This window comes from Cherax quadricarinatus, chromosome 31, assembly GCF_038502225.1.
Source record: "Cherax quadricarinatus isolate ZL_2023a chromosome 31, ASM3850222v1, whole genome shotgun sequence".
Lineage (NCBI taxonomy): Eukaryota > Metazoa > Arthropoda > Malacostraca > Decapoda > Parastacidae > Cherax > Cherax quadricarinatus.
Genome location: NC_091322.1, coordinates 13,372,591 through 13,390,519, shown reverse-complemented (window position 1 = coordinate 13,390,519; position 17,929 = coordinate 13,372,591). Strand labels below are relative to the sequence as shown.

Sequence of the window (17,929 nt, the reverse complement as noted above, 5' to 3'; positions counted from 1 at the left end):
TTCAGGGTAAACCAGTTAGCTGGACTTGAGTCCTGGAGGTGGAAAGTACAATGCCTACACTTTAAAGGAGGGGTTTGGGATACTTGCTGTTTAGATTGACATCTAAACTGTTGTATCTGCGTGCTTCTGCAAAGACTGATAGTGTGAATGATGGTGAAAAGTGTTTTTTTGAGGGGAAAGATCACCCTGCCTCGGTGGGAGATGGCCAACGTGCTAAAAACAATATTAAAAATCTTTAACAAATTAATTAACCACTAAGGAGTTTAGTTAATTATATTACACACCTCAAAAGATTAATAGGTCCAGGGACAGTACCTTAACATTACAGACAGGCCCGTTTCTGGTAGGCAACACACTCACTTCACACTGAGTGTCTGGTTCAATCCCCACCAAGGGTGGAAACATTGGGCATGCTTCCTTACACCTATTGTTCCATTCACCTAGCAAGCAGATAGGTACCTGGTTGTTAATGAACTGGTGTGGGTCACATCCTGGGGGACAAGATTGAGGACCTCAATGGAAATAAGATAGTCCCTCAATGACAAACGTACTGCCTTTCTTGGGTTATCCTGGGCGACTAACCCTTTGGGGTTAAAAATCTGAACAAAAATTTATAATGGGTCCAGGGACTGTACCTCAGTATTACACACACAAAGGCAGCGCTGTATAGCCCTTGTGGCTTAGCGCTTCTTTTTGATTATAATAATAATACACACAAACACAATGGGTCCAGAGACTGTACTTCATCATTACAGAGGCACATAATGGGTCTACAGACTGTACCTCAACATTACAGAGGCACATAATAGGTCCAGGGACTGTAACTGAATATTACAGAGGCACTTAATGGGTTCAGGGACTGTACCTCAACATTATAGAAGTACATAATCGCTACACGATGTAGCACGTAATGAAAGTAGTTTATTAGATTATGTATTGGTGGATAAAAGGTTGATGGGTAGGCTCCAGGATGTACATGTTTATAGAGGGGCAACTGATATATCGGATCATTATTTAGTTGTAGCTACAGTTAGAGTAAGAGGTAGATGGGAAAAGAGGAAGGTGGCAACAAGAAGTAAGAGGGAGGTGAAAGTGTATAAACTAAGGGAGGAGGAAGTTCGGGTGAGATATAAGCAACTATTGGCAGAAAGGTGGGCTAGTGCAAAGATGAGTAGTGGGGGGGGAAGGGTTGAAGAGGGTTGGAATAGTTTTAAAAATGCAGTATTAGAATGTGGGGCAGAAGTTTGTGGTTATAGGAGGGTGGGGGCAGGAGGAAAGAGGAGTGATTGGTGGAATGATGAAGTAAAGGGTGTGATAAAAGAGAAAAAGGTAGCTTATGAGAGGTTTTTACAAAGCAGAAGTGTTATAAGAAGAGCAGAGTATATGGAGAGTAAAAGAAAGGTAAAGAGAGTGCAAAAGGAGAGCAGATGATAGAGTGGGAGAGGCACTGTCAAGAAATTTTAATGAAAATAAGAAAAAATTTTGGAGTGAGTTAAACAAGTTAAGAAAGCCTAGGGAAAGTATGGATTTGTCAGTTAAAAACAGAGTAGGGGAGTTAGTAGATGGGGAGATGGAGGTATTAGGTAGATGGCGAGAATATTTTGAGGAACTTTTAAATGTTAAGGAAAAAAGAGAGGCAGTAATTTCATGCACTGGTCAGGGAGGTATACCATCTTTTAGGAGTGAAGAAGAGCAGAATGTAAGTGTGAGGGAGGTACGTGAGGCATTACGTAGAATGAAAGGGGGTAAAGCAGCTGGAACTGATGGGATCATGACAGAAATGTTAAAAGCAGGGGGGGATATAGTGTTGGAGTGGTTGGTACTTTTGTTTAATAAATGTATGAAAGGGGAAGGTACCTAGGGATTGGCGGAGAGCATGTATAGTCCCTTTATATAAAGGGAAAGGGGACAAAAGAGACTGTAAAAATTATAGAGGAATAAGTTTACTGAGTATACCAGGAAAAGTGTACGGTAGGGTTATAATTGAAAGAATTAGAGGTAAGACAGAATGTAGGATTGCGGATGAGCAAGGAGGTTTCAGAGTGGATAGGGGATGTGTAGATCAAGTGTTTACATTGAAGCATATATGTGAACAGTATTTAGATAAAGGTAGGGAAGTTTTTAATGCATTTATGGATTTAGAAAAGGCATATGATACAGTGGATAGAGGAGCAATGTGGCAGATGTTGCAAGTATATGGAATAGGTGGTAAGTTATTAAATGCTGTAAAGAGTTTTTATGAGGATAGTGAGGCTCAGGTTAGGGTGTGTAGAAGAGAGGGAGACTACTTCCCGGTAAAAGTAGGTCTTAGACAGGGATGTGTAATGTCACCATGGTTGTTTAATATATTTATAGATGGGGTTGTAAAGGAAGTAAATGCTAGGGTGTTCGGGAGAGGGGTGGGATTAAATTTTGGGGAATCAAATTCAAAATGGGAATTGACACAGTTACTTTTTGCTGATGATACTGTGCTTATGGGAGATTCTAAAGAAAAATTGCCAAGGTTAGTGGATGAGTTTGGGAATGTGTGTAAAGGTAGAAAGTTGAAAGTGAACATAGAAAAGAGTTAGGTAATGAGGGTATCAAATGATTTAGATAAAGAAAAATTGGATATCAAATTGGGGAGGAGGAGTATGGAAGAAGTGAATGTTTTCCGATACTTGGGAGTTGACGTGTCGGCGGATGGATTTATGAAGGATGAGGTTAATCATAGAATTGATGAGGGAAAAAAGGTGAGTGGTGCATTGAGGTATATGTGGAGTCAAAAAACGTTATCTATGGAGGCAAAGAAGGGAATGTATGAAAATTTAGTAGTACCAACACTCTTATATGGGTGTGAAGCTTGGGTGGTAAATACAGCAGCGAGGAGACGGTTGGAGGCAGTGGAGATGTCCTGTTTAAGGGCAATGTGTGGTGTAAATATTTTGCAGAAAATTCGGAGTGTGGAAATTAGGAAAAGGTGTGGAGTTAATAAAAGTATTAGTCAGAGGGCAGAAGAGGGGTTGTTGAGGTGGTTTGGTCATTTAGAGAGAATGGATCAAAGTAGAATGACATGGAAAGCATATAAATCTATAGAGGAAGGAAGGAGGGGTAGGGGTCGTCCTCGAAAGGGTTGGAGGGAAGGGGTAAAGGAGGTTTTGTGGGCAAGGGGCTTGGACTTCCAGCAAGCGTGCATGAGCGTGTTAGATAGGAGTGAATGGAGACGAATGGTACTTGGGACCTGACGATCTGTTGGAGTGTGAGCAGGGTAATATTTAGTGAAGGGATTCAGGAAAACCGGTTATTTTCATATAGTCGGACTTGAGTCCTGGAAATGGGAAGTACAATGCCTGCAGTTTAAAGGAGGGGTTTGGGATATTGGCAGTTTGGAGGGATATGTTGTGTATCTTTATATGTGTATGCTTCTAAACTGTTGTATTCTGAGCACCTCTGCAAAAACAGTGATAATGTGTGAGTGTGGTAAAAGTGTTTAATGATGATGAAAGTATTTTCTTTTTGGGGATTTTCTTTCTTTTTTGGGTCACCCTGCCTTGGTGGGAGACAGCCGACTTGTTGAAAAAAAAAAAAAATAATCGCTACAGGGGCACAAAATGGGTCCAGGGACTGGGCCACAAAGTTTTGGTAAGCATTTTTCCAAGGAGCACCCAGTAGTTTTGTCCCAAGGAGCACCCAGTAGTTTTGTCCCAAGAAGCACCCAATAGTTTTGTCCCAAGGAGCACCCAGTAGTTTTGTTCCAAGGAACACCCAGTAGTTTTGTCCAAAGGAGCACTCAGCAGTTTTGTTCCAAGGAACACCCAGTAGTTTTGTCCCAAGGAGCACCCAGTAATTTTGTCCCAAGGAGTACCCAATAGTTTTGTCCCAAGGAGCACCCAGTAGTTTTGTTCCAAGGAACACCCAGTAGTTTTGTCCCAAGGAGCACTCAGCAGTTTTGTTCCAAGGAACACCCAGTAGTTTTGTCCCAAGGAACACCCAGTAATTTTGTCCCAAGGAGCACCCAGTAGTTTTGTCCCAAGGAGCACACAGTAGTTTTGTCCCAAGGAGCACACAGTAGTCTTGTTCCAAGGAGCACCCAGTAGTTTTGTTCCAAGGAGCACCCAGTAGTTTTGTTCCAAGGAGCACTAAGTAGTTTTGTCCCAAGGAGTACCCAGTAGTTTTGTCCCAATGAGCACCCAGTAGTTTTTCTCAAGGAGTACCCAGTAGTTTTTCTCAAGGAAGACTCAGTAGTTTTTCTCAAGGAAGACCCAGTAGTTTTTCTCAAGGAAGACCCAGTAGTTTTTCTCAAGGAGCACCCACTAGTTTTTCCCAAGGAAGAATCAGTAGTTTTTCTCAAGGAAGACCCACTAGTTTTTCCCAAGGAAGAATCAGTAGTTTTTCTCTAGGAAGACCCAGTAGTTTTTCTCAAGGAAGACCCAGTAGTTTTTCTCAAGGAAGACCCAGTAGTTTTTCTCAAGGAAGACCCAGTAGTTTTTCTCAAGGAGCACCCACTAGTTTTTCCCTAGGAAGAATCAGTAGTTTTTCTCAAGGAAGAGCCACTAGTTTTTCCCAAGGAAGAATCAGTAGTTTTTCTCAAGGAAGACCCAGTAGTTTTTCTCAAGGAAGACCCAGTAGTTTTTCTCAAGGAAGACCCAGTAGTTTTTCCCAAGGAATCAGTAGTTTTTCTCAAGGAAGACCCAGTAGTTTTTCTCAAGGAGCACCCACTAGTTTTTCCCAGGGGAGAATCAGTAGTTTTTCTCAAGGAAGACCCAGTAGTTTTTCTCAAGGAAGACCCAGTAGTTTTTCTCAAGGAAGACCCACTAGTTTTTCCCAAGGAAGAATCAGTAGTTTTTCTCAAGGAAGACCCAGTAGTTTTTCTCAAGGAGCACCCACTAGTTTTTCCCTAGGAAGAATCAGTAGTTTTTCTCAAGGAAGACCCACTAGTTTTTCCCAAGGAAGGATCAATAGTTTTTCTTAAGGAAGATCCCCTGGTTTTTCCCAAGGAAGAATCAGTAGTTTTTCTCAAGGAAGACCCACTAGTTTTCCTCAAGGAAGACCCACTAGTTTTCCTCAAGGAAGACCCACTAGTTTTTCCCAAGGAAGACCCACTAGTTTTCCTCAAGGAAGACCCACTAGTTTTCCTCAAGACCCACTAGTTTTCCTCAAGGAAGACCCACTAGTTTTCCTCAAGGAAGACCCACTAGTTTTCCTCAAGGAATTCAAAGTTTATTCTCTATAAGGATTACAATGCTGAGTTTACAGAAATTTGGTTATTGTGTGGTTTACATGTAGTAAAATTGTGATTACAGAGTGTACCACTAGAACGCTTAGCATGGCTAGGCATTTCGGGCATACTTAGTTTTATTTTTAATTGTAAAATATTACAAATTATGAGGTAAGTTGGTATTATGGCTAAGTGACTAAATACTAGGTGACCCACTAGTTTTCCTCAAGGAAGACCCACTAGTTTTCCTCAAGGAAGACCCACTAGTTTTCCTCAATGAAGACCCACTAGTTTTCCTCAAGGAAGACCCACTAGTTTTCCTCAAGGAAGACCCACTAGTTTTCCTCAAGGAAGACCCACTAGTTTTTCCCAAGGAAGACCCACTAGTTTTCCTCAAGGAAGACCCACTAGTTTTCCTCAAGACCCACTAGTTTTCCTCAAGGAAGACCCACTAGTTTTCCTCAAGGAAGACCCACTAGTTTTCCTCAAGGAATTCAAAGTTTATTCTCTATAAGGATTACAATGCTGAGTTTACAGAAATTTGGTTATTGTGTGGTTTACATGTAGTAAAATTGTGATTACAGAGTGTACCACTAGAACGCTTAGCATGGCTAGGCATTTCGGGCATACTTAGTTTTATTTTTAATTGTAAAATATTACAAATTATGAGGTAAGTTGGTATTATGGCTAAGTGACTAAATACTAGGTGACCCACTAGTTTTCCTCAAGGAAGACCCACTAGTTTTCCTCAAGGAAGACCCACTAGTTTTCCTCAATGAAGACCCACTAGTTTTCCTCAAGGAAGACCCACTAGTTTTCCTCAAGGAAGACCCACTAGTTTTCCTCAAGGAAGACCCACTAGTTTTCCTCAAGGAAGACCCACTAGTTTTCCTCAAGGAAGACAAACTAGTTTTCCTCAAGGAAGACCCACTAGTTTTCCTCAATGAAGACCCACTAGTTTTCCTCAAGGAAGACCCACTAGTTTTCCTCAAGGAAGACCCACTAGTTTTCCTCAAGGAAGACCCACTAGTTTCCCTCAAGGAAGACCCACTAGTTTTCCTCAAGGAAGACCCACTAGTTTTCCTCAAGGAAGACCCACTAGTTTTCCTCAAGGAAGACCCACTAGTTTTTCCCAAAGAGCACCTAGTAATTTTTTTGTTTGCCAAGGAGCACCCAGCTGTACGACCATTGTGGGTTTAACGCATAGCTTTGATTAATAATAATAATAATAATAATAATAATAATAATAATAATAATAATAATAATAATAATAATAATAATAATAATAATAATAGCCCCTGAAGGGAGGTTCCTTGATGCTGGTGAGGGGCTCTTGATCTAGGGAATTGGATCTGTGCTCCAGTTCCCTGAATTATGCTTAAATACCTTCCACATCCCCCCCTGCAGGCGCTGTAAGATCCTACGGGTTTAGCGCTTCCCCTTTACAATAATAATAATAACAGCAGCACTAATTTAACGACCACGTATAGGATACGGCGTTAAAGTATTTGTTTGCATGAATAATTCACGTTAAACTTTACTGGATTTTTTTTAAAAATAATAAAATACACGCACACATTAGATCGGAGAAATAAAAAAAAGCAATATATAATAGTGAGATGAAAGATATTAGGTGCGTAGTAGTGTAGTTTTGTTGTGTGATGTCCCACGTGTGTGGTGCTGCCTCCTCCATCACATATACTGCCTCATTACGCCATATATACTGCCTCACCACACCTCTACTGCCTCGCTGCACCTCTAGTCACCTCTTGTGTGCTTACCCACAGCACAAGTAGTGCTGTAGTGCAGTGCATGAGGCGTTAGGAAGTTACGGGTCATCAGCAGGTCTCCACCGCCGGTCTGGGACCCAGTATCACTTATCAAGATGAGTGGGAAAAGAAAGCGTCAGGACACATCTGAGTTGCAGAATAATGTTTTCAACGGAGGGAGGGAGGTAAGAATGTATGTAAGTAGGAAGTAATGAGAACACTTGAGTGGGTCCAGGACCTAAGACTTTGAACACGTGAAGGGTGGGTCCTAGACCTAGAACTGTTTGAACATATGAAGGGTGGGTCCTAGACCTAGGACTGTTTGAACATATGAAGGGTGGGTCCTAGACCTAGAACTGTTTGAACATATGAAGGGTGGGTCCTAGACCTAGGACTGAACATATGAAGGGTGGGTCCTAGACCTAGGACTGTTTGAACATATGAAGGGTGGGTCCTAGACCTAGAACTGTTTGAACATATGAAGGGTGGGTCCTAGACCTAGGACTGTTTGAACATATGAAGGGTGGGTCCTAGACCTAGGACTGTTTGAACATATGAAGGGTGGGTCCTAGACCTAGGACTGTTTGAACATATGAAGGGTAGGTCCTAGACCTAGGACTGTTCGAACATATGAGGAGCGGGTTGAAGGTCTAGGACTGTGTGAACACGGGTTGGGTCCCAGGACGTAAGACTGTGTGAATACTTGTAGTGTGGGTCTAATACTTACAACTGAACATGTGAGGGGTGGGTCCAGGACCTAGGACTGAACACATGAGAGGGTGATAATCTCATGGGTCAATATTGATAATATTCCCAGGACAAAATGCCATTAACATTACATGCTTACCACAACATATACTGCACATGCAACACAGGAAGACAATTTTTTCTGTTCTGAAGTTGTTATTAATTGATGCATCAACAAAAAATAATAATATACTAATTATAATATTGACACAACTTGAGCTGTATAGCCCTTGTGGTTTAGCGCTTCTTTTTTATTATAATAATAATGGCGCATCTTGATGACGGTGGGTTGCAGGTTCATAAGCAGCCATCATCACCAATGCACACCTGGACCATCCCACTGTCTTTCATTTAATGTAACCTAACCTAACTTAAAATAATAAATATTGACAGGAAGTGATGTCAGAAATTGGGTGCTGGCGATTGGGTCATTGTTTGTAGTGAGGCTGCGACTTGGCAACCCACTGAGTCGCCATTCATTGTTTCATTATTATAACTATTACTGTGTTATTATGGGTGATACATCAATAAAAAATAATTTCCACAACAGCTGAGTGTATTTCCTGTGTTATGGATATGGATAAGTTATGGTAAGTGGGTAAAATTGACAGGGTTCTGCCCCAGGATTATTATCAGTAATGACCATATCATGAAACAATTATTTCAGCAATCATGTAAGGTGTTTTTAATCATATTTAAGGTATTTTTAAGGGCAAATCACAAGGTACTATTGCCTTTATTACATTTAAATAACATTTTTTTTAATTGTGTTCAATATTCAATATGACAAAATGTGTTTTTAGTCATATTGAATATTGAAGGTTTAGCAATAGTTATATTCTTCGTGAGTTACACTAATTTTATGTTGTTTGTTATTTTAAAGCACTATGTCCAGTTTACATCAAAAACTGGGTTACATCATGGCTTTTGGAACTAATTAATAACATAGGGAGGGGTATGACTGTATGCAAGTATTCCAAAATCCGAAAAAATCCGAAATCCCAAATACTTCCAGTCCCAAGTATTTCGGATAAAGGATTCTCAACTGTACTATGTTTAACAAATTTATATGCTGTATACTGATTCCTGTAATAAATGTACTGTATACTCATTCCCCTAATAAATATAAATATTTCTAACTGATTTTTTTCCTATACAATAGATCAACTGCATGGTCAATATTAATACTGAAGACAATGAGGACACCTCTGACTCAGAGTCTAGTGATATAGATGAAGAGGATATAGAGGATGTTAGTGATGATGAATATGAGGAGGAGGACGATAGCAATGAAGCAGATAGTCTTGATGAAGATGACACAGATGAGGAAAATGAACAGCACCAAGAAGATAATGAAGAAAACTGTGATACCAAAGCAAAAAATAAACAACATACAAGAAGTGATAGAGACAGTGGCATAGATGATTCTCCAAATGATAAAGAAGAAACAACTGAAGATAAATATAAACTTTTTAAGTCAAAGGCAACAAGAAGACAAATCTCAAAAACAAAGAGTACCAGTGATAAAGATACCCAGGAATGTTCTCAGGATCCAGAGATACCAGATGAATATGAAGAAGATTCCTCAGATGAAGAAGATCTCAGGAACACAATAGGTTAGTGAAATGCTATTAAGTCAGTATTACAGGTGTCTTGAATTCTTAATACAGTGGACCCCCGCATAACGATATTATTTCAATCCAGAAGTCTGTTTGGGTGCCGTTATAGACTGAATTTGTTCCCATAAGAAATATTGTGAATTAGATTAGTCCGTTTCAGACCCCTAAAAATACACCTACAAAAGCACTTACAAAAATACACTTACATAATTGGTCGAGCTGGGAGCTGATCGTTATGCGGGGGTCCACTGTATATTAGAATTACAGTAGGGCCCCACTTATATGGCAGGTTAGGTTCCGGAAAGTGGACATCACCGAAAAGCATAACTCCATTTTTTCCACTTACAAATGCATGTAAATGCCAGACAATAAGTTGTTAGTAGTAGAACTAGGCATTTAAAAAAACAAAGTAAAATACTCACACAGTAAACTCATTACTTACCTTTAAATATTTGTAGTCTTAATATAGGGTGTGGTAGGTATGGTAGCCAGCCACTCCACCCACACATAATATACTATGACATTTAAAGTGCCCCAGAGCAATATAATGCATATACAGTACTTTCCTTAAAATATTTGTAGTCTTAATGTAGGGTGAGAGGTGAATAAACGAGGTAAAACGAATAAACGAGAGAGAGAGAATGAGTAAATGAGAGAGGAGAGAGAGACATAGTATGTAAACAAGTAGACGAAGGTGTCTGGTTATAGTTGATACATGTTCATTTCCACGTTTGTGAATCTTATACCATAATACAAACACCTTATATTGTGTACAAGTTGTCTCCACGTTGGTAAAGTAGAATAGATAAAGAGCAACACTCCCATTCTCACGTAACACACCATTTTTGGAAGGAATACGAAAGGAATAATTTTCTACAGTTACCCCCAGTAGTACTGTTGTGTAAACATTTTCTTTGGTGTTGAACTAGGGAAAAACGTTATTCTTTATGACACTCCGACAAGATGATTGGAAAAGCATCTCATATTTATGTTAATTTATTTTACTGTGGGGTGTATTTATTAAGTTTATATGTTACGTAACGTGTTTATTATATAATATTGAAAAAAAATATCATAGATGGATTAATGAAAATGCCTATATTAACGTAATACACGACATTTAATGCACCTCAGAGTGATTATTATTACATATTATTATCATTATTAACATGGTGTTCTCAAGACTAATAAGACATTCTTATTGATTTTAACGTGTACCTGATGCCAGCACAGTGTGTAAGTTTATTTAGGTACAGGTATACATAAGTATAATTATCAGAGTATATATAAAATGTGAAATAACTTTAAAACTCTTGAAATTTTGGAAAGTTTCCAGACATAATGGAGAGATGTGGTGCTCACAGAGAATGTAAACAAACTGGGTGGGGCGCAGTAACCATATTAGAAAGTCAGGTGGGGGGAGTCATATAGCAAGTTTTGGTCATGATTTGAAATGTCCATATTAGTGGAATGCTGTAAAGCAGGGCCCTACTGTATATCAAAGATACATGATTTATTCAGCAATTTACTGATATTTAACAGTATAAAAATACGGTGATGTACGAAAAACTTTAACATTTGTTTGTTTGGTCAGTTATTACTTTATTCCAGAGTAGCATTATATTTTGAGTGAAATTACTTGATATTGATGTGGTTGTACAATCTAGATAATTTTTACATATGTAAATGTAAAAAAAAAAACTCGTGTATCTCAACCTAACAAAATGTATCCCATCCTAAGCCAACCTAGCCTAATGTATGATAGTAAGTGATAAATGGATTACTGTTGAGGGAGTAAGCACATGATATTGCATTGAGGTAATGGTAGATAATGATGTGTGGTGGTGGTGGGGTTGTGGTTGGGAAGCTGTGACCAACAACCCAACCACGAAATGCTGGATCACTAATTCACTTTCATTATTATTATTATCGTTACTGTTATTATTATTATTATTATTATTATTATTATTTGGTAGGCAGTAGGTTGGTAGACAGCAACCACCCAGGGAGGTACTACCGTCCTGCCAAGTGAGTGTAAAACGAAAGCCTGTAATTGTTTTACATGATGGTAGGATTGTTGATGTCTTTTGTCTGTCTCATAAATATGCAAGATTACAGGTATGTCTTGCTACTTCTACTTACACTTAGGTCACACTACACATACATGTACACATTTATTTATACACACTCATCTGAGTTTTCTTTGATTTTATCTTAATAGTTCTTGGTCTTATTACTTTTCCTTTTATATCCATGGGGAAGTGGAATAAGAATCTTTCCTCCGTAAGCCATGCGTGTTGTAAAAGTCAACTAAAATGCTGGGAACAATGGGCTAGTAACCCCTTTTCCTGTAAAGATTACTAAAAAGAATAAGAAGAAGAAAATTGTCAAAGTGGGAAGTCTGAATGTGCGTGGATGTTGTGCAAATGATAAGAAAGAGATGATTGTGGATGTTATGAATGAGAAGAAGCTGGATGTCCTGGCTTTAAGTGAAACAAAGCTGAAGGGGGTGGGAGAGTTTCAATGGAGAGGAATAAATGGGATTAGGTCAGGGGTTTCAAATAGAGTTAGAGCTAAAGAAGGAGTAGCAATAATGTTGAAGGATAAGCTATGGCAGGAAAAGAGGGACTATAAATGTATTAATTCAAGGATTATGTGGAGTAAAATAAAGATTGGATGTGAAAAGTGGGTTATAGTAAGCGTGTATGCACCCGGAGAAGAGAGAAGTGTAGAGGAGAGAGAGAGATTTTGGGAAATGTTGAGTGAATGCGTGGGGAGTTTTGAATCAAGTGTGAGAGTAATGGTGGTTGGGGATTTCAATGCTAAAGTGGGTAAAAATGTTATAGAGGGAGTAGTAGGTAAATTTGGGGTGCCAGGGGTAAATGTAAATGGGGAGCCTTTAATTGAGCTATGTGTAGAAAGAGATTTGGTAGTAAGTAATACATATTTTATGAAAAAGAGGATAAATAATTATACAAGGTATGATGTAGCACGTAATGAAAGTAATTTATTAGATTATGTATTGGTGGATAAAAGGTTGATGGGTAGGCTCCAGGATGTACGTGTTCATAGAGGGGCAACTGATATATCGGATCATTATTTAGTTGTAGCTACAGTTAGAGTAAGAGGTAGATGGGAAAAGAGGAAGGTGGCAACAACAAGTAAGAGGGAGGTGAAAGTGTATAAACTAAGGGAGGGGGAAGTTCGGGTGAGATATAAGCGACAATTGGCAGAAAGGTGGGCTAGTGCAAAGATGAGTAGTGGGGGGGTTGAAGAGGGTTGGAATAGATTTAAAAATGCAGTATTAGAATGTGGGGCAGAAGTTTGTGGTTATAGGAGGGTGGGGGCAGGAGGAAAGAGGAGTGATTGGTGGAATGATGAAGTAAAGGGTGTGATAAAAGAGAAAAAGGTAGCTTATGAGAGGTTTTTACAAAGCAGAAGTGTTATAAGAAAAGCAGAGTATATGGAGAGTAAAAGAAAGGTAAAGAGAGTGGTGAGAGAGTGCAAAAGGACAGCAGATGATAGAGAGGTACTGTCAAGAAATTTTAATGAAAATAAGAAAAAATTTTAGAGCGAGTTAAACAAGTTAAAAAAGCCTAGGGAAAGTATGGATTTGTCAGTTAAAAACAGAGTAGGGAAATTAGTAGATGGGGAGATGGAGGTATTAGGTAGATGGCTAGAATATTTTGAGGAACTTTTAAATGTTAAGGAAGAAAGAGAGGCAGTAATTTCATGCACTGGTCAGGGAGGTATACCATCTTTTAGGAGTGAAGAAGAGCAGAATGTAAGTGTGGGGGAGGTACGTGAGGCATTACGTAGAATGAAAGGGGGTAAAGCAGCTGGAACTGATGGGATCATGACAGAAATGTTAAAAGCAGGGGGGATATAGTGTTGGAGTGGTTGGTACTTTTGTTTAATAAATGTATGAAAGAGGGGAAGGTACCTAGGGATTGGCGGAGAGCATGTATAGTCCCTTTATATAAAGGGAAAGGGGACAAAAGAGACTGTAAAAATTATAGAGGAATAAGTTTGCTGAGTATACCAGGAAAAGTGTACGGTAGGGTTATAATTGAAAGAATTAGAGGTAAGACAGAATGTCGGATTGCAGATGAGCAAGGAGGTTTCAGAGTGGGTAGGGGATGTGTAGATCAAGTGTTTACATTGAAGCATATATGTGAACAGTATTTAGATAAAGGTAGGGAAGTTTTTATTGCATTTATGGATTTAGAAAAGGCATATGATAGAGTGGATAGAGGAGCAATGTGGCAGATGTTGCAAGTATATGGAATAGGTGGTAAGTTATTAAATGCTGTAAAGAGTTTTTATGAGGATAGTGAGGCTCAGGTTAGGGTGTGTAGAAGAGAGGGAGACTACTTCCCGGTAAAAGTAGGTCTTAGACAGGGATGTGTAATGTCACCATGGTTGTTTAATATATTTATAGATGGGGTTGTAAAGGAAGTAAATGCTAGGGTGTTCGGGAGAGAGGTATGATTAAATTTTGGGGAATCAAATTCAAAATGGGAATTGACACAGTTACTTTTTGCTGATGATACTGTACTTATGGGAGATTCTAAAGAAAAATTGCAAAGGTTAGTGGATGAGTTTGGGAATGTGTGTAAAGGTAGAAAGTTGAAAGTGAACATAGAAAAGAGTAAGGTAATGAGGGTATCAAATGATTTAGATAAAGAAAAATTGGATATCAAATTGGGGAGGAGGAGTATGGAAGAAGTGAATGTTTTCATACTTGGGAGTTGACGTGTCGGCGGATGGATTTATGAAGGATGAGGTTAATCATAGAATTGATGAGGGAAAAAAGGTGAGTGGTGCGTTGAGGTATATGTGGAGTCAAAAAACGTTATCTATGGAGGCAAAGAAGGGAATGTATGGAAGTATAGTAGTACCAACACTCTTATATGGGTGTGAAGCTTAGGTGGTAAATGCAGCAGCGAGGAGACGGTTGGAGGCAGTGGAGATATCCTGTTTAAGGGCAATGTGTGGTGTAAATATTATGCAGAAAATTTGGAGTGTGGAAATTAGGAAAAGGTGTGGAGTTAATAAAAGTATTAGTCAGAGGGCAGAAGAGGGGTTGTTGAGGTGGTTTGGTCATTTAGAGAGAATGGATCAAAGTAGAATGACATGGAAAGCATATAAATCTATAGGGGAAGGAAGGCGGGGTAGGGGTCGTCCTCGAAAGGGTTGGAGAGAGGGGGTAAAGGAGGTTTTGTGGGCAAGGGGCTTGGACTTCCAGCAAGCGTGCGTGAGCATGTTAGATAGGAGTGAATGGAGACGAATGGTACTTGGGACCTGACGATCTGTTGGAGTGTGAGCAGGGTAATATTTAGTGAAGGGATTCAGGGAAACCGGTTATTTTCATATAGTCGGACTTGAGTCCTGGAAATGGGAAGTACAATGCCTGCACTTTAAAGGAGGGGTTTGGGATATTGGCAGTTTGGAGGAATATGTTGTGTATCTTTATATGTGTATGCTTCTAAACTGTTGCATGCTGAGCACCTCTGCAAAAACAGTGATAATCTGTGAGTGTGGTGAAAGTGTTGAATGATGAGGAAAGTATTTTCTTTTTGGGGATTTTCTTTCTTTTTTGGGTCACCCTGCCTCGGTGGGAGACGGCCGACTTGTTGAAAAAAAAATATTATGGCCATTACATCTACGTATAAATGAAAATTTCCACCACAGGTAATAATTTTCCAGTGTTATGGATATTGGCAGTTTGGAGGGATATGTTGTGTATCTTTATATGTGTATGCTTTTAGACTGTTGTATTCTGAGCACCTCTGCAAAAACAGTGATAATGTGCGAGTGTGGTGAAAGTGTTGAATGATGATGAAAGTATTTTCTTTTTGGGGATTTTCTTTCTTTTTTGGGGTCACCCTGCCTCGGTGGGAGACGGCCGACTTGTTGAAAAAAAAAAAATGGATATGTTATGAATAGTGTGTAATGTTGAGGAGCTAATGACCCAGGAATGAAGTAAACATTGACCCAATTCACAAATAATATACACTTACAAGAATGAACTTATGATAATGTTTTGGTCCCTCCTGAACCATTGGCAAGTCACAATTGATTAAGAAGAAGCATAGACCTCTCTTCTGGTCTTCTCTCACAGGCATTGTGGTATGCCTGCGATATACCTGTGTTCCATCTTGGGAGTTTTCTTATTCCTGCATCCTGGCCTATTACCAGGCTTTTTTGTTGATTGCCCTGACAAAGGGTTAACCAGACTGTTGTTGTTGATGGCCTGCTGGCCCAGATATCCATCACAAGCCTGATTAACCTGGCACTTGGCAGAGGTAGCGATCCAATTTTCTCTTGAAAACTTGTCTACTTGTACCGACAGTATTTCTGATATCTGCTGGTAGTAAGTTGACTAGTTGAGGCCCACAGATATTAACTGTTCTCATATTCTACCTGTGGCACCCATTTTTCATTATCATGTGTTGTAGATCTTTGATTAACATTGTAGTTATGGTCCTGAAAATGGCATGTAAATAAAAAAAAATTGTGTATTGTGTAAAATGAACTGAAGAACATGTGGAAAAATTGGGTAATGTTCAGGGAACCCCCCAAAAATGCCAAACAACTTTTTATGTGCATCATTCCTTGCATTAGAGTTGTTTGTTGCTCTGGAAATGTTGAGAGAGGGTTAACCCTCTAACTGTCCAAACGTAGATCTACATTCGCTAGCGAAGTGCTCCAAACGTAGATCTACATTTTTTTTTACATTCTTTCTTAGGGAGAAAATCAAAGTTGGAGTGCTATGCGCACAAACGTAGATCTAAGTTTGGGCAGTTTAAGGGTTAATGTGACCCTGTACAATATCTCTATGAACTATAAACATGTGACAGGCAGTTTAATGGATATCACCTCCCACAATTATCACCTGCCACTACCACAACTGAAATCACCTACCAACATTAGTAAAAGTATCATACAGTAGGGCCCCACTTATATGGCAGGTTAGGTTCCAGGCTACTGGCAGAAAGCGGACATCGCTGGAAGGCAGATCGCTATTTGTTGCCACTTATAAATGTCACTAACATACATCAAGTTAGCAATAGAACAAGGATTATAAAACAAAAAGTAAAATACACACACAGTACACTCATTACTTACCTCAAAATATTTGTAGTCTTAATATAGGGTTAGAAGTGAGTAATGTTTATTGTAAGAAGTTAGGTGTGGTAGGTATGCTAGCCAACCTGGTCACCCAACCCCACCCCACCCAACCCACATGTAATATACTTCGACATTTAAAGAGCCCTAGAGCAATAAAATGCGTATAGTGTACACTCATTACTTACCTTAAAATATTTGTAGTCTTCATGTTACTTAGTGTGTTTATTATATAATTTTGACAAAAATATCATAGATGGATTAAGCAAAATGTCTATATTAATGTAATATATGAAATTTAATGCACCTAAGAGATTATTGTATGGCATTGCATTATTGTATGCCAGCACAGTGTGTAAGTATATTTAAGTACAGGTACACATAAGTATAATTATCAGAGTACAGTGGACCCCCGCATACCGCACGCATCGCATACCGCTCGCTTTTTTCGCAAAAATTTTGCCTCGCATACCGCCCAAAAACCCGCTCACCGCCCTTCGTCCGAGACGCGTCCAATGTGTGGCCTGAGCCATGCTCACATGTTCCGCCGGTGGCATTGTTTACCAGCCAGCCTCCGCGGTAACATCCAAGCATACAATCGGAACATTTCGTATTATTACAGTGTTTTTGGTGATTTTTTCTGGAAAATAAGTGACCATGGGCCCCAAGAAAGCTTCTAGTGCCAACCCTACAGCAATAAGGGTGAGAATTACTATAGAGATGAAGAAAAAGATCATTGATAAGTATGAAAGTGGAGTGCGTGTCTCCGAGCTGGCCAGGTTGTATAATAAACCCCAATCAACCATCGCTACTATTGGTGGTACAGCTGCTGCTGTACCACCGTCAGCTGCTGCTGCACTGTCAGCTGCTGCTGCTGTTGTACCACCGTCAGCTGCTGCTGCTGCTGTAGCATCGTCTGCTGCTGCTGTAGCATCGTCTGCTGCTGCTGTAGCATCATCTGTTTCTGCTGTAGCATCGTCTGCTGCTGCTGTAGCATCGTCTGTTGCTGCTGTAGCATCGTCTGTTGCTGCTGTACCACCGTCAGCTGCTGCTGCTGCTGTAGCACCGTGGTTGGTGTGGCTTATTGAGAATACCAAGAAACAATTAACCCCAGAGGATTTGCCACCCAGGATAACCCAAAAAGTCAGTGTCATCGAAGACTGTCTAACTTATTTCCATTGGGGTCCTTAATCTTGTCTCCCAGGATGCAACCCACACCAGTCGACTAACACCCAGGTGAACAGGGAAAAATGCCTGGAACTAGTGCTCATATTGGTGAATTTAAAGCCAGCAAAGGTTGGTTTGAGAGATTTAAGAATCGTAGTGGCATACACAGTGTGATAAGGCCTGTTCTGGAAGAAAATGCCAAACAGGACCTACAGTACTCAGGAGGAAAAGGCACTCCCAGGACACAGTGTCTCATCAGTCATTGCTGCATCTTCAATAAAGGTAAGTGTCATTTATTC

General features: G+C 39.7%; 1 protein-coding gene across 2 annotated transcripts in view; it reads left to right on the top strand.

Moving 5' to 3' along the window:
• Positions 1 to 6,853: 6,853 nt before the first annotated feature.
• LOC128697606 (ribosome biogenesis protein BOP1 homolog) overlaps positions 6,854 to 17,929 on the top strand; it is a 91,426-nt gene continuing 80,350 nt past the window's right edge. Inside the window, exons 1-2 of one of the 2 annotated variants that reach the window (XM_070090208.1) lie at positions 6,854 to 7,151; positions 8,876 to 9,329. In XM_070090208.1, the coding sequence (XP_069946309.1) occupies positions 7,083 to 7,151; positions 8,876 to 9,329 (523 nt within the window). In that variant the 5' untranslated portion in view covers positions 6,854 to 7,082. Of the gene's footprint in view, positions 7,164 to 8,875; positions 9,330 to 17,929 lie in introns of both variants that reach the window. The other variant, XM_070090207.1, reaches the window with a different exon arrangement.